Raw genomic sequence first — 27,487 nt, 5'->3', positions numbered from 1 at the left:
ACCGCGGTGTTGGCCGTTGAATGGCGCTAGCTGCGCAGCATTTGTGCACCGCCGCCGTCAGTGTCAGTCAGTTTGCCGTGGCATACGGAGCTCCATCGCAGTCTTTAACACTGGTAGCATGCTGCGACAGCGTGGACGTGAACCGTATGTGCAGTTGACGGACTTTGAGCGAGGGCGTATAGTGGGCATGCGGGAGGCCGGGTGGACGTACCGCCGAATTGCTCAACACATGGGGCGTGAGGTCTCCACAGTACATCGATGTTGTCGCCAGTGGTCGGCGGAAGGTGCACGTGCCCGTCGACCTGGGACCGGACCACAGCGACGCACGGATGCACGCCAAGACTGTAGGATCCTACGCAGTGCCGTAGGGGACCGCACCGCCACTTCCCAGCAAATTAGGGACACTGTTGCTCCTGGGGTATCGGCGAGGACCATTCGCAACCGTCTCCATGAAGCTGGGCTACGGTCCCGCACACCGTTAGGCCGTCTTCCGCTCACGCCCCAACATCGTGCAGCCCGCCTCCAGTGGTGTCGCGACAGGCGTGAATGGAGGGACGAATGGAGACGTGTCGTCTTCAGCGATGAGAGTCGCTTCTGCCTTGGTGCCAATGATGGTCGTATGCGTGTTTGGCGCCGTGCAGGTGAGCGCCACAATCAGGACTGCATACGACCGAGGCACACAGGGCCAACACCCGGCATCATGGTGTGGGGAGCGATCTCCTACACTGGCCGTACACCACTGGTGATCGTCGAGGGGACACTGAATAGTGCACGGTACATCCAAACCGTCATCGAACCCATCGTTCTACCATTCCTAGACCGGCAAGGGAACTTGCTGTTCCAACAGGACAATGCACGTCCGCATGTATCCCGTGCCACCCAACGTGCTCTAGAAGGTGTAAGTCAACTACCCTGGCCAGCAAGATCTCCGGATCTGTCCCCCATTGAGCATGTTTGGGACTGGATGAAGCGTCGTCTCACGCGGTCTGCACGTCCAGCACGAACGCTGGTCCAACTGAGGCGCCAGGTGGAAATGGCATGGCAAGCCGTTCCACAGGACTACATCCAGTATCTCTACAATCGTCTCCATGGGAGAACAGCAGCCTGCATTGCTGCGAAAGGTGGATATACACTGTACTAGTGCCGACATTGTGCATGCTCTGTTGCCTGTGTCTATGTGCCTGTGGTTCTGTCAGTGTGATCATGTGATGTATCTGACCCCAGGAATGTGTCAATAAAGTTTCCCCTTCCTGGGACAATGAATTCACGGTGTTCTTGTTTCAATTTCCAGGAGTGTATAATGTCACACAAACAATTTCTAAATTTGTTATCTGCATCAGAATGACAATAAAAGATGCCCAGTAAAGGCGCTTCAGGCTAAGACAAACTTCATCAAGTAAGACCACTTTTGAATCAAGTGAATGAACTTTTCAGAGCAACATTCAGTCCAGGTACATTCCTTTCAGTAGATGAAAGTATGATAGCATTCAAAGGCAGGATCCCTCTCATGCAGTACATGCCACTCAGACCAATAAAGTGTGGCCACAAAGGTTTTGCTATATGCTGCTCTGTAACAGGATACATGTTGAACTTTCAGATTTATGAAGAAAAGACTGATGAATGTAATACAACCTTGGGAGAGAAAGTTGTATTGTCACTTTCATTATCTTTCCAACATCATGGATACTGTTTGTTTTACAGTCGTTTTTTCGCCAGCTTTCCTCTCCTATCTAAATTTTTGCAGGAACATGTTTTCAGGTGTGGGATGATTTTATCTTCAAAGAGGTATTTCCCAAACCCTTTCAACCGATAAAAAACAGACTTCGCTGTCTGTAACAAAATGGAAAGACAGGGGCACTAAGTCAGTCATTGTGCAAGCAGTATGCACAATCCGACAGATAACATTTTTTACACGTTGTGACAAGAAGGGGAAGGAAGCAAATGATCCCTTGTCCTCAAGCCATTGCTAATTACAACTGCTATATGGGTGGTGTAGATAGATTTGACCAGCATCATGCACCCTATAACGTAGCATGGAAGTCTAGGTGCTGCTGGATGAAAATTTTTTATTATTTTATAGATGCATCAATAGTGAAAGCCTATGTTCTGTACAAAGAAACTAGCAAACTAACCATACACAGTAAACAGCAGTCACATTTAACATTCCGGATCATACTGGCAAATTATCTAATAGGTAGTTTTTGTTCCAAATCAAGGATGACAACTATACCACACCCAAAAGTCCTTATTAGTAAGAATAAATCACACATCACTTCCAAGATCAGCATGTCTCCTACTACTGCAGCACGCATGCATGTGAAAGGTACTTCAAGGAGGTGTGCAATGTGCAGTACCGGAGCAAAACCGAAAAGAAGTTCTCTTAATTGTAGTTCCTGCAAGGTAGCTCTTTGCAAGCAATGCTTTGCACCATTTCACGATATGAAATGATTGAGTGTTATTGGATGGTCTTTGATTAGTTATCAAAATAATTTTTAAAGGTGGATATGCTCACACAATTTAGTTAGAAAAGTAAAATTTTTATTTTCAATAGAAAAATTGTTTTGAAAATGTGAATTTTGTTCAGAGTATTTGTTTTAACGTCAAACCCAGGAATAAAATTATCTTCTTCAAGAGATGGTCGAAAAATCAACAACAAAACATTCAGGTAATGAATGTGATCTTAAATGGATTGTGGTCGATTTTTTGCCAAGCAAAAAAAATCCTAAAAATTCAATTGTTGTTTGTCATGTTAAAATCCATATTTTCCTGTTTCCATGTGTAAAAAGAAAGTTAGTACTTTTTGTGTCTGCTTCTTTGAAGGAAAAAATTGCTGTGACCTATAAAAGGTTTAAAGTATGAACAAATATTAAAGTATTTGTGCGGCTGCTTTCTACACAAAATATATCACTTTTGCAAGCCTGAGAGTGGAGTGTCAGCTTCTTAACACATTACCTCAAGAGTGACCACTACACCCAGACTCCACCAGAATGATGGCTCGACTCGGAATGACCTGGAGGAACAGCTCAATTGCACTTTTAAGCTTTTAGTGTCCCCCCCCCCCCCCCCCCCCCTCACCACCCCGGCAAAAAAATAAATAAATTCACAGCATACTCAAAATACACAAAAAGGACCACCATTCACAGTATACATAAGTAACAAGTATATCTAAAAAGAAAGATGATGAGACTTACCAAACAAAAGCGCTGGCAGGTCGATAGACACACAAACAAACACAAACATACACACAAAATTCTAGCTTTCGCAACCAACGGTTGCCTCGTCAGGAAAGAGGGAAGGAGAGGGAAAGACAAAAGGATTTGGGTTTTAAGGGAGAGGGTAAGGGGTCATTCCAATCCCGGGAGCGGAAAGACTTACCTTAGGGGGAAAAAAGGACAGGTATACACTCGCGCACACACACACATATCCATCCGCATATACACAGACACAAGCAGACATTTGTAAAGCAAGCACACACAATCACCAACTCCAGCATCTAGGTCCTGAATGCAGTATCACGTAGGATGCAAGCAGCAATCTGGTGGGGCCACAGAAGGGGAAGGGATGGTGTGTGGGTGGGTGGGGAGAGAGATGAATGCTGTCTGGTGGAGTGTGCAGGGACTAAAATGTCAACAGGCACAGTGTCAGGATGTGGGGAAAGAAGGAACAGAAAAGGAGAGGAGTGGGGAAAGACAGGCTGATGCGTTGGCAAAGGGCTACAAATAAAGAGGGTGGGAGATGAGCATGCAGATAGAGAGGGTGGAAACTGTTGAGTGGAGGGTGTGGGGACAGTATGTTACTGTAGATTGAGGCCGGTATATTGCGGGAGTGGAGAATGTGTTGTAAGGATAACTCCTATCTGCACAGTTCAGAAAAACTGGTGGTGGAGGGAAGGATTCAGATGTCTCGGGTAGTGAAGCAGCCATTGAAATGAAGTGTGTTGTGTTCAGCTGCATGCTGTGCCGCGTGGTGGTCTGCTTTGTCTTGGCTACAGTTTGACGGTGGCTGCTCATCCTGTTGGACAGCTGGTTGGTTGTAATACCAATATAAAAAGCTCTGCAATGATTGCAACAAAGCTGGTAAATGACATGGGCTGCTTTCGCAGGTGGCCCGGCCCTTGATGGGGTATGATAAACTTGTGACAGGACTGGAATGGGAAGTGCTGGGTGGGTGGATTGGGCAGGTTTTGCCCTTGGATCTTCCACAAGGATATGATCCTTGTGACAAGGGATTGGGATTGGGAGTGGGATAGGAACGGACTAGGATGTTGTGGAGGTTGGGTGGACTGTGGAACACCACTTTAGGAGGAGTGGGACGTATCTTTGGTAGTATGTCCCTCATTTCAGATTGTGATGAGAGGTAATCAAAGCCCTGGCGATGGATGTGATTCAGTTGTTCCAGTCCGGGATGGCCAGGCTGTGTGGGAGGGATTTTTTGGTGTGAGGGGATGACAGCTGTTAAAATGAAGGTACTGTTGGTGGTTGGTGGGTTTAATCTGGATATAAGTGAAAATCGAGCCATCGGAGAGGAGAACCGTGTGAAGTGGATGGGAGAGAATGTCCTGAGGTTGTGAAGGAATGAAGACCCTGAATCCAGATCATGAAGATCATCACCAATGTACCTGGATCAGACTAGGGGTTTTCTGCTCCTTTCCCCACCTCCCTGCCCATCATCCTTCTGACACGATGCCTGTTGACATTCTAGTCTCTACACACTCCACCAGACAGCATTCGTTTCTCTCCTCAGCCGTACACCATCCCTTCCTCGCCCCTCCAAATTGCTGCTTGCATCCCACGTGATGTTTCATTCCGGCGCGATGCTGGAGTTGGTGGTCGTGTGTGTGAGAATGGTGTGTCTCTCTCTCTTTTACTGATGAAGGCTGTGGCTGAAAGCTACGTGTAAGTGTCTTTTAAATGTACCTGTCTGCAACTTGATGTGTCTTCTTTACAGTAAGTAGCAATTTGCCTTTTCCTACAGTGTTGATGTTCCTACTGAAATTTCCATTGTTCAATGTTAATTAACGTGGAAGATAACAAGTTTATGGTAGTTTAAAGTGCTTTACATGAAAATTGGAATGCTTAACTTTTAGATGGTGTGGGTCACTTTTCCCAACAATCTCAATTAGTACACTTTTTTTGCACGTAGCAAACAGTAGTACTAACTTCAATAGGCTTTAACTTTTAATTAATAGAGCCCAAATGACAACTAACTGCACCAATATAATCAAAATGGCCTAAATAATAATCTGAATGAAAAATCCAATGAAATTTGATCTAAATAAAAACTTGAGAGGTTTTTATGTAAGTTTTACATACCAAAAGATAAATGTATGGAAAATAATATAAAAATTTGTGAAATAAATTTGGTTATTTATGGAGAAGAAAAAACATAACAAATGGGAAGAATTCATCTGCTGTGTTGCAATACGTAGACGGACACAATGAATGACTGTTAAAATATTAAGCTTTCAACCCCCCCCCCCCCCCCCCCACACACACACACACACACAGACACAGACACACACATTGACTACTATCTCTGTGCACTGGAGCCCAACTGTGACCACAACTGATGTGAGCAGCAGTCCGCGTGACTTGGTAAAGGGAGAGGTATGGATATCAGGGTGGAGGGTGGGGGAAGATTCTGTGCTGCTATCCCTCCCCCTCCCCGTCCCATGCCTCCTCCTTTACTGCCTCACCCTTCACCCAACCAGCAGTTTGCAGCCAGCTCATGTCACATTCGGTCTCCATCGCTTTTTTTGTGTGTGTGTGTGTGTGTGTGTGTGTGTGTGTGTGTGTGTGTTCTATTTTGGCAGGTGGACTTTGTCCAGAAGATTAAAATTTTAACAGTCTTTTTCCTTGTGCCTGTATGCAACTTAATGCTTCCTCTACATGGCAAGTAGCAATCTGTTGTTTCCATATTGTTGTTAGATCAGTAACCTACATATATGTCACCTAATCTGTACATATGTTACGTCCTTTAAGTAGGTATGTATAATGAATGTCGTGTTACATTCATTTGCTATATAACTGTGTAGAATACAATGATTTGACACATTTACCTAATTAAAAACAAATAACAGGGTATATACCATGGGCAATGGGAAATCTGGGAAAAAGCTGGGAATTTTTTCAGCTGGAAGAAAACTGGGAAAAACCCGGGAACTTTTTAGAATTCCGGGAATTTTTCATTGCTTTAGTTTTCTGTCAATTTTGTAATTTTGACTGGTAAGAACTGATACAACACAAAAGAGTGGGGAAAAAACTTAAGTTGTAAAGGAAATGTGCCATTTACTACAACAAAACCGTTGCACACAAAAGCGTGTGCCAACAGCAAAATTTTTCGAATGCTTTAGGATGAAGACTACTCAACACTTCGTAACAACCAACTGCTTTTGCTGAGGTGACTTCACAACAGTTTACATTAGGCTCATTTGAGTAATTGCCAGTGGGCTCATGCACAAGTGCAGTTGAGTCATATGTGAGCAGTACCTTTTCCTGCTTATGGCTGCTTGAAGTGCGGCTGTTAGCTGTATCAGCAGTGGCAACAAGCAGCCAGATGCTACCCAAAAAAAAAATTTCTGGTACGCCCAAGCTGCCAGATTCGCACATGCACAGAGCAGTTTGCAATGAGAAGTAGTGGGAAGGGAGGTAGTCTCCATGTAACTCGTGTTAATGTTTAGTGATTTTGCTGTTCTTCGTTTACAGCTCCCATGTCAAATCAAGTGAATACATTCACATAATTATTGGAGGCTAAAATATGTTATTAGTTTCAGTTTCCTGATTTTATTATATTTCCAGGTTTTCTTGACAGTCGACCATTAATTGCCGTGCAGAACAGTGAAGTTATTTTTGTTGATTTGCTGAAGAAATTTTGTTTTCATTAATTTTTTTCTGCAGAGGCAGTCAATTTATTTGAAATGGAGCATTCAATTTTACACTGCTGGCTAATGTCAACAGTTTTTGCTGAATCACAAGTGCTTGTTTTTATTTCTTGTGCATATGGCATTATGCCATAATAAAGATCTAAACCAGGGTTGCCACAAGTTCTGGAAATCAGGGAATATCAGAGAATTTCAAACGTGTCAGGAGAATCAGGGTAATTTGGGGGGGGGGGGGGGACCATTGGAAAAATCTCGTTTTTGTCTGAGTAGATGAAGTGGTTTGTTTACTGGGATGTTATGTGTCTCATCACTGGCTGGGCGCAGCTGGGTACGTGCACCGCTTCCCTACTCCCTCATTCTTATTGCTTCTCCCTTTTCATCCACTCCCCTCAGCTTGCGGTTAGTGCTGCCAGTACTTTTTGTCACTAGCCTAGCAGCTGCCGATGAGAGGCAAGGTGGTGTGAGAAGGGTTTGTTTGGATCTGATTCTCAGAGACTGTTTACACAGCGGCTGGAGACTGCGTTCATATGTGCATGAGTTGTGTCTGAGTGATTGGGTGAATGTATGTGCTTTCGTTTTCTGACAAAGGCTATGACAAAAAAATTTAGTTGTGAGAGTGTGGTTGTCTTTTCTATGTGCCTGTTTGCAGCTCAGCAATCATCTTCATGGTGAGTTGCTACCTATGCTCATTAGTATTCATTCTTAGAGTATTCGCAAAAGTTATCTGTTGTATGGATTGATCACCTCAGTCTCATGTCATCGGCAGGTGTCTGTGACACATGACTAGCTGGCCACATGAGTGGACTTCCATGACAGGCAAAGCCCATCGTTTCCCACTAATGTGCAGGCCCTGCACGTCAGATCTGTTCTCATCAATCTGCCCACAGGCAAGGTATGTTTGTGTGTGGCATAACACAGCGGATTATTATGGTTTATCCATGGAGCCAGGACTGCAGCGTTCCTCGGCAGAGCAGACGCCAAGGGCAATGGATTTCAGGGATTGTGACTGTCACACTACAAGAACATTGTAAAGTGCAGCATTTTATAGACATTTTATTTATTCTAGTACATTTTGGGACTTTGAAAGTAGCTTGTATATTAGGAAGTGTTTGAAAGTAGCTTATATATTAGAAAGTGTGGACAGTAAGAAGAAGAAAATTGTGCAGTCCCTGGCAGTTTGTACAGTATGTACTCATGTATTTCACATCTCTTCCCTGCTTTATACATTTCTTTCAAGGGGCCTACTTTTTGCTAAGGTTATTTCTGAAATCAGTGAAGGTATTTTAAATTTGTTTTCCAACTCCAACGAAATGCGTATTTTTGGCACCCAGTGTGTTTTGTTTTATTGAAATAAAATAAGATCTGTGGTATTAATGAAACATATGTAGACCATTTGGCTTGCTTTCTCCATCTAAAAACAGTTCATTACAAAAGATGTTGATATTAGTAGATTTTTACTCACACGTTTAGAAATACACAAGTCTTTACAATTTTTGGTTAACTTGTGTCTGCACTTAACCCTTGAAGTCTCAAAATTTGTCAGAGAAAAATGCTAAAACTCGTCTGGAAATCAGGGAATTTCACGTAGGGAAACTTGTGGCAACTCTACAAACATGAAATAATACAGTATTGGTACTCCAAGAAAATTTGTGTCCCGAAAACTACACCTAAAACCTTGATATCAGGTTGGAGCCTACTTTTTTGTGAGTCTGGACATACGAATGTGCACTTTAAGCACAGTTGTGCATTTTAGTATGGTTTATGAAATTTTGATGCTCTGGAAGTATTCTCTGATGATCTGTTTTGTTTATAACGTAATGTAAGAGCTCTTAATTATGCAGTAACATAAGGGCTTCCTACGTCATCGTAGGTGCGTATGCGCAGTAATGTCATTTTCTGGCGCACTCTGACAACTGCTGAAACAAATGCTAATATTGCAAATGGTGATTTGAAAAGTGTTACTTTCAAACTATGTTTCATTTTACGCAAGATGAATTGTTATATGTGCAAATGTGCCTTGAATTTCTTAAAACACAGATTGTTTGATTCTCATTTAAAGCTTTAGCACTTTGAGGGCCAACCATTTAAAAGCATTTCAAGCCCTGAAGACCAGTCTTTTACGTTATTATTTAAAATTTTAGTGGTATATTTGTGTGATGTACCTTAAAGTGAAACACATGCAAATAAGACCAGTATTACATGTGGAAGCTTAGCTTTTCTTGCAGCTACACTACGTATATTAATTTAAACCATCGACCTTTCCTATTTGTGTGTCTGCGCTACCTGAGAGTGATGTTACTAAATGGCAGACTACATCATGGGTTCTATGCTCTGAACATCTGCTTTTATCTATTAGAGAAATCGCATGATGTGAGCTATTAGTGCCTTACTACAACACATCACAGTCTCTATTTCAGTGCTTTGGAAGCTAACATGTAGTGTTTGGTGGAATTCAAATACAGTAGAGTCTCGATTATCTGATCTTCAGTTATCCGACCTTCTTTGTTATCCGACCCTTTCACCGCGCCAGCCATACGCCAGCCGACGACAGGTCAGTGATTAACGTGTTGTTTGTTGATACTCAGTTCATTGTCGTCGTCTGCTACTCCTCACTCCTTAGTGCTAACTTAGATCTGTAGTGGAGTGGACGTGTTGTGCTTTGTTTATTGTAAAAATTTGTGGTGATGGCTTCAAAACAGAAAAAGGTGGTCGTTTAAATGGAAGAAAAACTTAAATCTTTAAAAAGAATAGACAATGGTGAAACTTTATTAAAAGTGACACAAGATTATAATGTCGGGAAAAAAACAGTTGGAGACTGCTAAAGGAACCGTAATGAAATTGAGAAGTGGTGTTCTCAGCGAGCAACCTCGGCTGTTTTGGAAGATCGGAAAACCGTGAAAAAATGTGGCTCGATAGATGGAAGAAAAGATACGGACTTCAGCAACGTAATGTCTGTAGTGAAAAGCTATCAGCAAATTTTGAAGCTGTTCAATTGTTTCGGAATAAACTTCACAAGGTATTGGACAATGAAAACTTACCAGGCAATCAAATTTTTAACTGCGACAAGACTGATCTCAATTACAAAATGTTACCAGAAAATTTTTAAAGAATGTTTTACCAATCTTTAAACATGGAAACAGAAAAGATTGTAACAACTACAGAGGTATCTCTTAAATCAGCGTTGTGGGTAAAATCTTCTCAGGTATTGTTGAAAGGAAAGTGCGAGTATTAGTTGAGGACCAATTGGATGAAAATCAGTGTGGGTTTAGGCCTCTTAGAGGTTGTCAGGACCAGATCTTTAGCTTACGGCAAATAATGGAGAAGTGTTATGAGTGGAACAGGGAATTGTATCTATGCTTTATAGATCTAGAAAAGGCATATGACCGGGTTCCTAGGAGGAAGTTATTGTCTGTTCTACAAGATTATGGAATAGGAGGCAAACTTTTGCAAGCAATTAAAGGTCTTTACATGGATAGTCAGGCAGCAGTTAGAGTTGACGGTAAATTGAGTTCATGGTTCAGAGTAGTTTCAGGAGTAAGACAAGGCTGCAACCTGTCTCCACTGTTGTTCATATTATTTATGGATCATATGTTGAAAACAATAGACTGGCTGGGTGAGATTAAGATATGTGAACACAAAATAAGCAGTCTTGCATATGCGGATGACCTAGTTGTGATGGCAGATTCGATTGAAAGTTTGCAAAGTAGTATTTCAGAGCTAGATCAGAAATGTAAGGACTATGGTATGAAGATTAGCATCTCCAAAATGAAAGTAATGTCAGTGGGAATGAAATATAAACGGATTGAGTGCCAAATAGGAGGAACAAAGTTAGAACAGGTGGACGGTTTCTCACAGGATGGCAACATAGTGAAAGAACTGGAAGCGAGGTGTAGCAAAGCTAATGCAGTGAGCGCTCAGCTACGATCTACTCTCTTCTGCAAGAAGGAAGTCAGTACCAATACTAAGTTATCTGTGCACCGTTCAGTCTTTCGACCAACTTTGTTGTATGGGAGCGAAAGCTGGGTGGATTCAGGTTACCTTATCAACAAGGTTGAGGTTACGGATATGAAAGTAGCTAGGATGATTGCAGGTACTAGTAGATGGGAACAATGGCGGGAGGGTGTGCACAATGAGGAAATCAAAGAAAAACTGGGAATGAACTCTATAGATGTAGCAGTCAGGGCGAACAGGCTTAGATGGTGGGGTCATGTTACACGCATGAGAGAAGCAAGGTTACCCAAGAGACTCATGGATTCAGCAGTAGAGGGTAGGAGGAGTCGGGGCAGACCGAGGAGAAGGTACCTGGATTCGATTAAGAATGATTTTGAAGTAATAGGTTTAACATCAGAAGAGGAACCAATGTTAGCACTGAATAGGGGATCATGGAGGAACTGTATAAGGGGGGCTATGCTCCAGACTGAACGCTGAAAGGCATAATCAGTCTTAAATGATGATGATGATGACGATGATGATGATGATGATGATGATGTTGATGTTTTTTTAACGAGTTTGTGCCACAAACTGAAAAGTTTTTGAAAGCCAACAACTTGCCCCGCCAAGCACTGTTGCTTCTAGACAATGCCACTTGTCATCCTAATGAAGATGAACTTCAACATCAAGATATAAAGGCCATGTTTTTGCCTCCAAATGTCACATCCTTATGTCAGCCTATGGTCCAAGGGACCTTAGAGACACTGAAGAGAAACTACCGCAGAAACTTACTTTCCTCTTTAATTAATGCTATCTACAAGGGAGAAGACATGCTAGAGCAGTTGCGTTGCACCATATTAATTTGAAAGATGTAGCTTATGACTTGGCCCAATCTTGGGAGAGTGTTGGAGCAAGTACAATTGCAAAATTCTGGAAAATTTTGCATCAGGAAAATCAAGAAAATTCTCCAGATGATGAAAATCTACAGCAGCAGACCGAACCAGAAAATACTACCCTGCTTCCATTGTTACGAAAAGTTCTGGGACGTGCTGATGCCACAGAAGATGACATAAATGAATGGATTGTTCAAGATGAAGAATTTGAAGTGACAGATGAAGAAATACTGAACATGGTAAATGAAAAAGAAGACGAAGAAGCGGATGTAGTGGAGGAAAATGCACCCAAGATTTCTCACAACGAAGGACACAAGGTCTTAGAAACTGCTTTAAAATATGTAGAGCAACTGGAGGAAACATCGTCTACCGAGGTTTTACTTCTTAAGAGACTACATGATTTAGCGGCAAACAGCAGGTAAACAAAAGACAATTACTAACTTCTTCACACAGTAAATATCTATTCAGTGTAATGTGATTTGTGTTATATTAAATGTTTAACTCATTTGGCCTACTTTAGTTTAATTTTTGTGTTTTTCTTTTTTTGTATTATTTTCCGTGTTATGCGACCTTGCCGCGGCTGGTTTAGGTAGGATAATCAAGACTCTACTATATATACTTTTGTAATACGAAAATATGCAGTGTACATGCTGGTGCAAGATCTTTCCAAAATGTGTATTTTTTCCCCTGAAGTGCCAGAAGTTCTATGCTGGTGTATAAAACCTTAACCATTCAAAGGATTGATAAGTTTTACTGTTCCGAGGGAAAGTATACTGTCACTTAAATTGGAAAAAGTGTATTTTCACCTGGAAAAAGTGTATTTTTAACTGGGAAATCAGGGAAGAACCCAGGATTTTTTTTTTTTTTCGTTGTCCACTTGTACACCCTGAATAAAAATGTAATAACTCGACAAATAAAGTATGTATAAGTGTATGTCTTTCAGTGGCTATAGCTTGTGTCCTAAGCTATCATCCACTACCTTGAAACTTCCTGGCAGATTAAAACTGTGTGCCCGACCGAGACTCGAACTCGGGACCTTGCCTTTCGCGGGCAAGTGCTCTACCAACTGAGCTACCGAAGCACGACTCACGCCCGGTACTCACAGCTTTACTTCTGCCAGTACCTCGTCTCCTACCTTCCAAACTTTACAGAAGCTCTCCTGCGAACCTTGCAGAACTAGCACTCCTGAAAGAAAGGATATTGCGGAGACATGGCTTAGCCACAGCCTGAGGGATGTTTCCAGAATGAGATTTTCACTCTGCAGCGGAGTGTGCGCTGATATGAAACTTCCTGGCAGATTAAAACTGTGTGCCCGACCGAGACTCGAACTCGGGACCTTTGCCTTTCGCGGGCAAGTGCTCTACCAACTGAGCTACCGAAGCACGACTCACGCCCGGTACTCACAGCTTTACTTCTGCCAGTACCTCGTCTCCTACCTTCCAAACTTTACAGAAGCTCTCCTGCGAACCTTGCAGAACTAGCACTCCTGAAAGAAAGGATATTGCGGAGACATGGCTTAGCCACAGCCTGAGGGATGTTTCCAGAATGAGATTTTCACTCTGCAGCGGAGTGTGCGCTGATATGAAACTTCCTGGCAGATTAAAACTGTGTGCCCGACCGAGACTCGAACTCGGGACCTTTGCCTTTCGCGGGTCCCGAGTTCGAGTCTCGGTCGGGCACACAGTTTTAATCTGCCAGGAAGTTTCATATCTGCGCACACTCCGCTGCAGAGTGAAAATCTCATTCTGGAAACATCCCTCAGGCTGTGGCTAAGCCATGTCTCCGCAATATCCTTTCTTTCAGGAGTGCTAGTTCTGCATGGTTCGCAGGAGAGCTTCTGTAAAGTTTGGAAGGTAGGAGACGAGGTACTGGCAGAAGTAAAGCTGTGAGTACCGGGCGTGAGTCGTGCTTCGGTAGCTCAGTTGGTAGAGCACTTGCCCGCGAAAGGCAAAGGTCCCGAGTTCGAGTCTCGGTCGGGCACACAGTTTTAATCTGCCAGGAAGTTTCATATCAGCGCACACTCCGCTGCAGAGTGAAAATTCTCATTCATCCACTACCTTGTTTGTCAAGATTTCATGAAGCCTTCAGCAGTTATTAATTTTTAATGGGTTTTTTTGAAAGATTATTCACTTATTGGGAGTGCCTAACTATTGTAGTTTTTGTGATACTCGTAACATAAATGTCTCAACACATGCATTTCAGTGTTGTGAATATGCTGATGTGATTGGTTTTGTGATATAACAAAATTGTGAATTACTTCCAAATTTCAAAGTAATGCAAATTAGCCATATTGTGTCTCATTGTGAATGCTACCATCGTTGGAGCCACCTACGCTCGGACCATGTTGCCCAGATGACAAACTGCAGTCCTCCAACCCCTGTGCCTTGACATTTTTTTTTTTTTTTTTTAATTTGTAGTTCACTGTTGCTGTTTGAGTTAACACGTGCCATTTTGTCATTTGGAGATAGTGAGTGGAGCTATGGATATGAGAAAATGAAGTGCTCTGTGGTGAAATTGAAACATATCTAGTATTCTTCTGTTTGAGTTTAGTAGAGGGTTGACAGCCGTGTAGGCAACCAGAAACATTTACACTGTGTATGGGGACAATGCCATTGGACAGAGCACAGCAGAAAAATAGTTCTTGTTTTAAGGAGGATAGTTTTGACATTAGTGACACTCCACATCTCGCCTGGGGTTTGATGAAGACAGTTTAAATGCTTTAATCCGTAATGATCCACCTCAGTGTACTCGAGAACTGACATATATGATGAACTGTAATCACTCCACCAATGTGCGACATTTGCATGCAGTGGGGAAGGTTCAGAAACAGGTGTATGGGTACCAAGTGCTCTAAGCCAAAATCACAACAGTGGTTGGTGATATGTGCGTCTCTGCTTACTTGTCATCAATTGGCTCGTGAACAACACCGACTATTCCTATCCTTTATCATTGCTGGTGATGAGGAATAATGTCTTTATGCTAACATAAGGAAAAGAAAGGAATGATTGAACACACAAAAAATAGCATTTCCCTGTACAAAGATCTATGCACATCTCTAAAAGGTAATCTTACATGTTACGCATCTGGTGGTGATGCTGTGGAGTACTGCTAAGATGTGACCATCACTGCTGACATTTATTGTCAACAACTGACACGTCTTGCTGGCTCAGTGCAAGAGAAACGGCCATGAAGACTGCGTGAAGTGATGCTACTCCACAATAACACATGCCCACATTCTGCTAGACTGACAAACATTATACGGAAGATGGATTGGGAAGTCGTTCCACAACCATCTTATTCATCGGATCTTGTGCCCTCAGATTCACCGTTTCTGCTCTCTATCAAACATCCTTTAAGGAACTTCCTTTCCAGATGAAAATGTGCTGCAAACATAGCTTGATAGCGTCATTGCCTCAATACCCTGTTGTTTCTACAGTTGCTGAATCAAAAAGTTAGATCAACGTTAGCAGACTGTTGTAAATAGTGTAGGAGACTGTTATTGATGACTAAAGTCTCTGTTATGTGTACCTGTTGTGTGTATTAAACTTACTGAAAAACACTACGAACTTGCCCACCATCCAATGCATATTGTTCTTCTAACCTTGATGATCATCATAGACCACGTATGATGTCAGCATGGTGATTGAGCCAAGGGAATGTAGAGCAAAGCAATGAGCTGGCATCGTGTAAGCCAAGGGATGATGTGTGATGTCTGGAAGAGCTTCAGCCAGGCAGTTGGCTCCGTAGGGTACCATCTAGCGGCAATGGTGGAGTACATGGAAATATTTGTACATTGGGATGAGTAAACAATAATCAGTATGTGACTGCCTGTAAATAATATATTAGGACAGTTGAATTGCCCATTAATGGTGTCATTCACTTGGCTTAACTGTCAAATTAGAATTTGCCTACTTCTAAGCAGGTTATTTTCAGTTCACACTGCATGGATGCTGGTGTGGATTAATGTTGCCTCTATGGTGCAGTCACGGAGTGTCTGATTAGTTCCTTGATCGAATAATGCCTACAAGAAGTATCAGTCGCTAAAGTCCAAAATCACATCATTCCTTTATCATTGTGCAATATAGTCACATGCAACGATAACTTAAACGCAGTTCACACGTAGCTAAGTGATGTGATCACATAACACTCATACGTAGCATTCACGAACTGCACATCATTACTCATGTTGACACACAACAGATGGTTTTATTCACAGATAGTCTTGAGTATGTGGATCACCTAACCATCACACAAGATCACTGTTTGTGAAGCATAGATTTATCAGTCGCACAAGAGGGAGTGCATTGAAATGCTCACCCACAAATTCAGTATCTCAATGATTTTCTTTGATCACTGTCTCACTGCTTGACTGCTCGAGTTCCACTAGAGTTCAGTTAGCCAACATAATACAACTTCAAATGCCAGTTTGTAATGAAACTGTTATGTGAGGAGACAGTGAAATTTTTCTGGGGAAAAAATGTTCTACATCGAAAAGAGATATTTGATTTAAACAAAAAAACTCAAAAAATTGTTATTATTCTTGTGTTCCATAGACATCAAGAAGCGTGTGATCAAGGGGGCGTTTCTTACTGATCACATTGGCCTCCACCACTCAAAGAATTACTTTGAGACAAATGCAAATGTTTACTGCTAGAACAGTTTCCAAAACATTACAGTTTAGTAATTAGTTCTACAGTGACATGTATATAGTTCAGTTGATTTCTTATACATACCTTAGTTTTGTGTAACTCAGAGTAATCTGCTTCCTGCTGTTGCCGGTACTGATGATGTGTTGCCTTGGTCTATTTCATCTGCTAACTGGACCAAGTTACGTAAATCCCATGAAATAATCCAGGTACCAAGTCGTTTTATAGAGGTTTATTTATGACAAGCTGCAATATTTCTTCTTAGTGGGAGCCCACTCCACATAACAAGCTACATGGTCACAAAACTGTATTACAACAATTAGATTATAGCACAGACTTGCGACACAGTGGCTGCGTCTCAAAACTGTCTCCAATTGTTCATTCTTGAGCCTTGTGCTCCTCCTATTTATACGTTTTTTAACAATCAAGTCAAGAAAACTACATTGCAAATTTATTAAATTAACAATTAAAAGTTATAACATTTTTATGAATAACTATCCACAAAACCTTGCTTATTTTATGCTGAAACTGGCGTATACAATAAAAAAAGACTTACAGAGGATATACATCATATTATATAAAATACTGAAAGATAACAATGCTAACCTAAATTTTCTTAATTAGGGCTTCATTTGTAAATGCAAACATATATTGGACAAGCGTAAACAAATGAAATAATAAGTTTAATGTATTACACGAAATCACTTATTAGATACCATTGGAATTATGGAACTTTCAAAACAGGAATGTAAAACAAAAGTGTTATTTTATTTCAAATTGTAAAATTGAATATGACTTATTGATTACAAATTTTACCTACGCCTGTCTCAAGAGTCACCAGCAAAATGCTGGCGAGGGATTGGTAGGGCAAAATGCTGTAATACCCTGTACTCCTCTCTATGACTCGCCTAACTTGTACCAGGGTTGTGAGGCTTAAAAAGACAACTGCCCAAGGATCAATTCCTCCTCCAAAATATAAAATAAACAAATCTGACTCCTCGTGTGGATATCACATCATTAATTATTCAGAATTTACGCAGATCGTTAGGTTCTGTTAATCTCATCACTGTATTTATCTATGTGGTGAATATAATTTCATCAGTTGTTGCAGCAAGATCCTCCTTAAACTACTGTGTAATAAATACATACTAAACGTATTTAATAATATAGCTATTACCTTCCTGGCAAGGATTGATTATTCACGGCCATACACATAATGAAAAATCAGTCTAATGCGTGTTCTTCTGAGTGAATGCTTTCAAACAATGCTCATCTATTTTTAGATCAGCTCACTAATATATGCACATAAATAATCAACACATTTTAAAGGAATTTCATTAACATGTAATACATATTGGAAAACAGTGACACATATCTGCTTACTTAACTTACTGTTTACAGCTATACAAATTGTTCCGTCTTGGCACATATGTCACATTACATATCCTTCGTCTGGTCAAATCACATATTAATATAAGTCTTTACAGGGATGCAGTCCTCTGATTCATTGGCTGTCCAGATGAGCAAGCAAATAAGTGCCTGGATTAGGCACGCTTATTATTTCAAAAGGCCCCACATAAAGAAGTTGCCACTTCTTGTTTCTTTTGTGAAGCAAAGACAATTGAGGGTGATTTTTTAGTAATGCCTTCACCCCCACCTCAGATTTGAATCTTCTTGATGTTAGTCATTATGGTCCTTCCTGTGACACACTTTCGCTGTCAAAATAATCACTGCTTCAAGGACACATTGTTCCCAGGTGTCATCATTCAGAATTCGTGACAGTTTATCCACCCACTCATTTTTTTCCTGACCATCAGTTTGGCAGGTGTATAATTAGTTGAAGAATTATTGTGTATTTCCCACTGGAGCATTTGTTTAATTTCATAATTGGCAGCAGATCTCCTCACCGTGGAATAGAGTAGAGTCTATGACAGTATGCAGGGTGAATCACATAAAACGTGCACAGCAAATATTGCATAAATAGAAAGTGCTGTTGACATGCAAATTTCAAAGAATGGATTGATAGTCGGGATTGTATTGTTAGCCAATAAAGTAATTGTAATAATATGTAGAAAGTGGTTTTTTTGTGCAAACATACAATTTTTAAATGGAACAACGCTTATTAACATTAGCAGATTAAAAGTAGGTTAAATTAGAATATTTGTGGTGTTTGTTGCAAGAGTCTAGTGCGAAACGTATACAAGATACCATATTTTGAAAAATTCCCACACCGACTCCACCCACTCATTTCTTTCTGTTTTCCTGACCATCAGTTTGGCAGGTGTATAATTAGTTGAAGAATTATTGTGTATTTCCCACTGGAGCATTTGTTTAATTTCATAATTGGCAGCAGATCTCCTCACCGTGGAATAGAGTAGAGTCTATGACAGTATGCAGGGTGAATAACATAAAACGTGCACAGCAAATATTGCATAAATAGAAAGTGCTGTTGACATGCAATTTTCAAAGAATGGATTGATAGTCGGGATTGTATTGTTAGCCAATAAAGTAATTGTAATAATATGTAGAAAGTGGTTTTTTTGTGCAAACATACAATTTTTAAATGGAACAACGCTTATTAACATTAGCAGTTTAAAAGTAGGTTAAATTAGAATATTTGTGGTGTTTGTTGCAAGAGTCTAGTGCGAAACGTATACAAGATACCATATTTTGAAAAATTCCCACACCGACTCTTTATTTGTGCCATTCAACCTGCATATTTCCTAGATATGATGTTATGTTTGCTTACAGTGTGCTTGTGTGTTCCTTGAGAGAATTGTGACTTGCTAGTCAGTTATTGTGTGACAGTTGAAGTAGTAGGTGGTGAGTGGACAATGGGATTTACCAATGCAGAAAAAGCCGACATGCTCATGGTGTACAGAGAGTGTAGGAAGAATGCAGTTTGTTATTGTACAGCGTATGTGGCAAGCTATCCCAATAGATATCAATCATCTTAGCAATTATTTATCAATCATTGAACCAGTTACGTGAAAATATTTGTATAACACCTAGATAAAGTAACAGAAGGAAACAAGTGATGACAAAACGGGGGGAAATTGATGTTCTTGCTGCTGTTGCAGTTGATCTGCAGTTTTGCTCCCCTGCATTCGTACAAGGTAAGTGTCCTACACATTCTCCATTGACAGCTTCCATCCCCATTACGTCTCTCACCATCAAGAGCTGCATGGAAAAAATTGTGAGAATTGTGTTAACCTCTGTACATGGAGATTAAGACAGGATACTCCAAATATATCATGTATCTGGTTTAGTGAACTACCAAAACATGCACTATTGGTAAGTTGGCAGTCCCTGTTGGCTTCATCGGTGGAACATCAGTGTCCGTGGAGTGTTAACCTGTGGTGTGGGATAGTGAACCATCAGCTCGTAGGCCTGTTTTTCATAGACGAAACACTGAACCCAAGCACAAGTATCACAGCCTCCTAACAGGTCATCTTCTGTGGGTGTTAGAAGACCCTCTACAGACTAGGAGGAATCTGTGGTACCAGCATGATGACTGTAGCTTATGGTGCACAAAGTACTGCAGCATGTCTTCAAGAAGTGTTCCCAAATTGTTGGATTGGAGACAGAGGACGTGTACCTTGGCCATCACGTTCCCTGGATTTGACACCTGTAGACTCTTTTCTGTGGGGAATGCTGAAATAAGTTGTCTACAAGAGAAGCTGTCTGCAAGAACATACTATTTACACCCGATGATATGCAATGATGTATTACTGCAGCCTTGTCCGACATCTTTGCTGAAATGCTAGCATGTATGCAGCAGTCATTCCATATCAGACTGGAAGTGTGTATTGCCATTGCCAATGGTCATTTTAAACGCAATCTGTGATGATCAATTGTCTCATTACTAGTCATAATCCTTCTAACTATTGTATGTATGTGGATTTAGTGTGCTACCACTGATATTGTACAAGTGTCAGTGTGGGGACTGTTCAAAATACATCTCATAAATGACTCGCACTAGAATCATGCAACAAACACCTATTATATTCTAATTTACTGTACTTTTAGTTTATTAATGTCAATAGGCATTGTTCCATTTAAAAATTTATGTTTGCACAAAAAATACACTTTCTAAGTAGTATTATGATCTGTTGATGGCCAACAATACCAGCCCCTGACTACCAATCCATTCTGTGAAAATTGCAAATCAGTAGCAATAATTTATATTCCTGCAGTATTTGTGGTGCAAGTTGTAGCTGTCAGCTGAGTGCAACATTCAGGTAGCATATGTATTTTTGCATCACTCCTGGTGTCTTTGGGGGGGGGGGGGGGGGACTGAACATATTGCTGAAGTAGGTTAAACAGCTCAGTGTACTGTGCTTGTGACAATGCATTGGATTCCATGACCTGTGATTGAATTTGCTCATTTAGAGATGAAATTTTCAGTGTTACAGGATTCTGAATGCATCCACTTTATTGTTATTCCATAACAGTGTTTGCCATGGACTTAGTTTGCTCAATCAATTTACTGAAACCGGAACACTGTCACTCGTAAGGTGCAACTTGCAAGAAGAAGTTGACTATGGCATCCTTATTCCTCAGAAGGTCAGGCCCTACAGTACAATCTACATCCAGATGTGGGACGACTGGGGAGATGCCTCCAATTGCTACCAATTTCGTAACTTGCCTTTGAGCCACGTCTGCAGTCTTACATTGTGCGATTGTCGTCATTATGCAGTTACAATAATACTACAAGGTGTATACGCCCTGGGAAATCCAGGAAAAATGCAGGGATCTTTTCATCTGGAAAAAAAACATGGAAATTTTTTAGAATCTCAGGAATTTCTAGTTTTCAGTTAAATTTTTCTAATTTTGACTGGTATGAACTGATACTGTATCAAAGAATTTTACTTTAGTGCGCTAAAGCAGAATAATACTGTGGTAATAAAACATAAACAAGAGGATAACACCAAAATAAAACTTTAGTTGTAGACAAAATGTGCCATTTACAACAAAACACAATGCCCTTACAGGTATCTGCTGACAGCAAATTTTGTTAAAGGTTTTAGGATGAAGACTACGCAATACTGTACTTAGTAAGAACCAACTGCTTTCAAATAGTGTCATATCACAACAAAAGAGCTTGCTTACAAGTCACTCATGCAACCCATCCTAGAATATTGTTAAAGTGTATGAGACCCGTACCAGATACTACTAACAGGGGATATTGTAAGTATACAGAGAAAGACAGCATGAATGGTTACAGGTTTGTTTAATCCATGGGAGAATGTCACAGAGATACTGAGGGAATTGTAATGGAAGACTCTTGAAGGTAGACATAAACTATCCCAAGAAAGTCTATTAACAAAGTTTTAAGAACTGGCTTGGAATGATTACTCTGGGGATATACTACAACCCCTACATATTGCTCACACAGAGATCGTGAGGATAAGATTTATTAGAGTCATTCATTCAATCAATCATTCGTCCCATGCTTCGTATGTGAATGGAACAGGAAGAAGCCCTAATAACGGGCACAATGAGCTGTACCCTCTGCCACGGTGGTTTGTAGAGTATAGATGGAGATGTAGAACTTTTTATATTTGTAACAGGTCATGAGAAAATATTTCGAATGCTGGTTTGAAAAGCATTACTTTCACAGTAAATGTCCTTGTACGCAAGTTGAATTATGCTACAAGTGAGAAAGCATAATGGATTTCTTAAATTGAGGAGCATTTGACTCTCAGGCAAAACTTAATACTTTGAGGACCAACTACTTTGAAAAGTTACGCGCCCAGAAGACCAGCCATTAATACCATTATTTAAAATTTTACTGGCACATTTGTGTTTAATATATCTTAAAGTGCCACAAACACTAAAGACCAAGCTTCAAGGTTAGTTTCCTGTATTTATTTTAGTTCTTTATAGATTACAAATTATGTAATACGGATGGGAAAAAAGTATAACTATCCTTAAAATTGTGCGAGATGAGTTCTTGTGCGATTGCACGTGTAATTGGCATTTCTCTGGAAAAATGAAAGTGTTCAACGGAACTTGTATTCCGTCAGGTAACCCACAAAATGTTTGGCGTACAGCAGTAAATCTTATAATAGAGGTTGTCAGATATATTCAGCTGCTGCAGTTTACACTGTGCTCTTAGGATGCTACTTAACCACATCCTCAGAAAGCCAGCAAAAACTTTTTGACAACCAATGTTATATGTGAAAGTTTAACTTGTCCAGTTTGTGTGTTCGCACTACTTAACAGTGACATTGCTATTGGCTGGCAACATTGCATGCCCTATACTCTGAATATCTGCTGTCATTGGTTGGCGAAATCAAGTGACATGGGCTATGATGGCTGACAAAAATGCATCATTCAGCACAGTCTTGATTTCAGTGCTTCACAAGCTGCGATGCTGTATCTAGTGGAATTTGTATTTATGCGTTTTTTATGAAAATACGCTGTGTACATGTTGCCGTGCATCGAAGATCTGTCAAAAAAAAAAAAAAAGAATTTGTAAATGTCTCTATGGCAATGCCTCATTGTTGTCATAGTTCTGTAGATGGCTGCTGATTTCGCTTGCAGGATTTAGCGCTCCCAGTTGAAAACTGTTAATGGCACTTTGAGCTGACACCATGTCATCTATAGCCCAGGGTTGCTGAGTATGCGACCACATGGTCACTAGTGAATGGAACTTATAAATCGCTTTTGAGCCTGCAATGGAAACTGATTGTAGTACATTGCTACTGTTCTGGGCCAGATATCAAAGTCTGAAAAAGTTTCTTGTGCCATTCAAAATATTGGCACACAGCCAAGGAGAAGTCAAACTGTTTTCAAAGCTTGAATGCGAACCTCTGTGGCTAAGTGAACCACATATTAAATTTTTCGCATATGATTTTCCATTTACATACATATGAATTAGCCTTGTCGCTAACAAACACATCTTGTTCAGAAGTGATTGGGTAATAAAGAAAATGTGTCAGAGCACAGTAACACAGACAGATCGGACAACAGTGCTAACTTCTGAACCAAGTAATGCAACTGTGAGTTTGTAAACAGCAAAAAGGCACGTTAGCAATCCAAACATTTGATATCACATTCTGAAAGTGCATCACAAGGCAGTTTTGACATACTTTCCTTTCTTAAGCAGCTGGGACGTCCCCATTTCCAATATTGTGATCCTCAGTTTGAGGGCAGTGGATTTATTGAACACAAATAAATTTCCATAACAATAAATTAAAAGTGTCTATTAGGCCATGAAAACAAACAGTTATAGCTCTTGATGGATATAAGTGATAGATCCAAATATAAATTAATATGCGATAGTTTCGGATTGAAATTGACAAAAGTCCAAGGATTACTAATTCAATATGCAGGTGTACTGAAAGACTGATATCAAACAAAGGTCCATTAAATCTAGTGGTGTTGGAAACCGCCTACTCGTAGGTCGAAGCACTACGCAATCACAGTGTAAATTGGTCCAAGTGAACTGTAGCAATGGTTACAGTTCACTTCTAGAGGCAAAGTTGCAGCTGCAGAAGTCAGCTGCTTGCATGGTCTAGTGGTTAGCAGTTTTGGCTTTGCTCGGTGAGCACATCAAATTTTTCTGTGGAGGAATGGTAGGGAAGGTGGTCTACTCAGCCTTATGAGGCCAACCGAAACACTGCTTGAATATAAAAGCTGCAAAATTGACATGTAAGTTGCCAAAGTGGCATTACATCACAATGCTTATACCAGGAGAAAGTGAGATGCTTGACGTTTGATGAATATGGATCATGTTCTTTCAAAATGCCATACAGTTCTGTAAGTTTTAGGTTTAGATGGTGTAGTGGCAGTAGGAAGGGAACCATGTTCTTCCAAAATTTGGTCAATATAATAAAGAGGAGAAGATTGGTGATCCTTAATGAATGCCTAAAGTTAGTCTTTTTTTGTTTCTATGCATTTTTAATTTTTCCTGACCATTTCTACATGGTAGTCTGAAGTTGTTTTCCCTTTATAGTTAAAGAGGAGAAGCGAACATGAAACAGAACTGCATGCATTTGCAACAATGAAACATTCAATGACAATAGTGTTTGATTGTACGCACACACTTTCTCTTTGCAAGCATTTCTTCACAGTGTAATGTATATGAATCCACGGTTTGTCTAAATAAACTATGGGCCACTTCAATCTTTATTCTTCACTTTTTTGTAAAAATTCTAGTGTATGTTTTTTTTTTTTTTAAGTATATTCTCCCAGGCGCACATAATGACTCATTCATTCTGGAAACTTTTAAAATCATCCTATGGATAGAACAGATTTTGTTAGTTTCTTTACCAGACTGAAAATCTAGTTGTGTGTGACAAAAGCAATGAAGTTTTTGCAGAGATGGTATTCCCTTGTATTTTTCATAATATTCCAGAAATCACTGTCTAATAACACATTTAGTTATGTCAGCAATGAAATAATTATTATATGCGTTTCAGTTACTCCACTTTCGGACAGATACTTGAATACTACTCCATTTAGTATCATGTCCATCCTTCAATGATTTATGCACCAGTAACTTCTGGCACCTTCTCTGTTGGCACTATTATACATTACTCATTTTTGTTGTTAGTAAAGATGTTGGCAGAAAGTTGTCGCAGTTTCCCACGAAGGTCTTTTCTGGCGATCACTTTTCACATTCACTCTGGGAGGTAACAATGTGTGCTACTTCGAATTGGAACATGACTGTACCTAGTCACGTGATCAAGTTAGTTCCCATCCTGACTGGTTAACCAGCTCACATTGCCCAGTAATAAAATTACTTTTATGCATAACAAGTCGTGGGAATACATGCTGCAGTACCAGAGGATCTAGATTAAACTACTTAAACTGTAACCACTTGAAAGTGACTTACGGTCATAATTGCAGTATTGGATATCGTAATGTCCCACACTTTTCCATTCCCAGTTATCTGTTTGCTGATCTAAAGCTTTTTCCCATCCAAAATCAATGCCATTCTTCATTAGCTACCTCATCGACCAATCTAATCTTCAGCATTCTTTTGGAACATCACATGTCACAAGTTTCTACTCTCCTGTTACCTTCACTTTTAATTGTCCATGTTTCACTCCATCTAAGGCTCCATTACAGACAAATCTACTAACCACTGATCGAGGTGGTGCAGTAATTAGCAGACTGGACTCGCATTCGAGTGGGTGATGGTTCAAACATGCATCCGGCCATCCTGATTTAGGTTTTCCATGATTTCCCTAAATTGCTTCAAGTAAATGCCAGGATGGTTCCTTTAAAAAGGCATAGCCGACTTCCTTCCCCATCCTTTTAATCTGATGGGACTGACGATCTCGCTGTTTGGTCCTCTCCCCCAAATCAACCAACCAACGTATCCAAACTGCTAACCGAGGGTACAGCCACCTGGTTCCATTTGCAGAATGCCTATCTAACGATTTACAGGTGCACAAATGTTTGATTTTTAGTATTCGATATAATTATTTACCAAATTAAAAATTTAAGTTACTATCATAATCTATCCATTATATTAAAATTTTAACACAGTACGGCAAGGAATATGGTAAGAAACTGTGTATATGTCTCAAGGCAGCATAACATAGCGTGCAAATTATCCAGACTGCATTCTTCCAGTATTTGAGATTGAGAGCACTTAGCAACTTCCAAAAAACTTTACCCATAATTTCAAACCTTTACAAGACTTTTTCTCACTGGCATCCCTCCTCTCCCCTTCCACAAAAAATGATGAAAGGAAACAAGTTTATTGCTTACTACATTTTCACTGTTCATGCATAAAACTTCACCATTAGGCACAACATTTTAATTTATTACTTCTCTATACCTGACTGTATTTGCAACATATTTTGCAGATGGCATCCACATACACCGCTGAATTTACCTGCAAAATTACGTCATTGTATGACACATAGTTCAAGAGATAATTATGCCATAAACATTGAGATGTGTGAAAAACTAGTTTTTGCTTGAAACAGAATGCAAATTATGCATACTATACTTATCAATTGTTTGATAATAAGAGCACTTAGTGGCTAACAGCAAACTTTAAACGTAATTTAAAACCACTTCTGAACTTTTTTCTCGCATACATGCTTAATGGCAAATAATTAATACATTAATTCATTTTGAAAGTAATCAGATGTTTGAAGCTTTTTTCTGCATACAAGTTTGATTCTTTAAAGAATTGGGTGTTTGGTGATATTTTTAGAAAAGACTTCATAACATTTAAATTTATACCAGTTGATGACTTAAATTTATACTAATTGATGACAACATATATCAGGAAACCTTTAATCACTAGTCAGTCTGCATATCCTCTTTACTCTTGCCATAATTTTATTTTGCTTCCCGTCTTGTAAAACTGCTCTACTACTTTGTCTCATTTGCAAATTAAATTCTATACAGTAATGAATAGCATAGGTCACAACCTTGCTTCACTGACTTCTGTGTCACTGCCTCCATTTATTCTTAGAACTACAATGTGGTTTCTGTACATGTTGTGGGTAATGTTTTGCTCCTTGAATTGCCCTCAGATAACATCAAAATTCCAAAAATTGTTTTCCGGTTGACACCATGAAAAAGATTTTCTAAACATACAAGTGCTATGAATGTATCTTTATTTTTCTTTAATCTTTGTTATAAAGTGTTGATTCATTCGTTTCGACATTTCTCCAGAATCCAAACTGATCTTCCTCCAGACTGTCATAATTTGTTCCATCCTTCTGCAGACAGTTCGCTTTAGTATTTTATAACTTTGACATGTGGAACTTATGGTTTGTGGGTAAAAAGATAATATGCTGAATCTAGTCTTTGTCTGTTACAAGATTAATAAGTAGAGTCTTTTAAAGCACAACTTGTAAATGAAATCTAAGAAGTGTTAATTTTCTCTTCCTCAGTATTCACAGATTCTGGACAAAGTATTCACAGATATAGGCAAAAGTGTTCGTTTCAGTGTGACACTGAACACAGATTGGACACCGTCAACTGCTCTCTTCATTCGTGCACTTCCATTGTTCGTACCAGAATCTGAATCATTTGAAGAAGTTGTTAAGACATGCCCCACTCATGAGGACTTGGCTCATACACTGAATGCAGGTGTGTACCATGAATTTGTGTCTTGACTCTCATGTAATATTTTTGACAGTAAATGACTTACAGTTTCA

The 27,487-nt window shown here is 40.0% G+C and overlaps 1 protein-coding gene across 2 annotated transcripts in view; it reads left to right on the top strand.

Annotated features, from left to right (window-relative positions):
• LOC126191591 (tumor protein p73-like) overlaps nucleotides 1-27,487 on the top strand; it is a 100,378-nt gene that overhangs the window by 37,874 nt on the left and 35,017 nt on the right. For both annotated transcript variants that reach the window (XM_049932537.1, XM_049932536.1), the window contains exon 5: nucleotides 27,221-27,419. In XM_049932537.1, the coding sequence (XP_049788494.1) occupies nucleotides 27,221-27,419 (199 nt within the window). The remainder of the gene's footprint in view (nucleotides 1-27,220; nucleotides 27,420-27,487) is intronic.

The sequence above is a fragment of the Schistocerca cancellata genome, chromosome 6 (genome assembly GCF_023864275.1).
Source record: "Schistocerca cancellata isolate TAMUIC-IGC-003103 chromosome 6, iqSchCanc2.1, whole genome shotgun sequence".
NCBI lineage: Eukaryota > Metazoa > Arthropoda > Insecta > Orthoptera > Acrididae > Schistocerca > Schistocerca cancellata.
The sequence above is the reverse complement of the archived record's forward strand: the minus strand, read 5'-3'. Positions and strand labels throughout refer to the sequence as shown.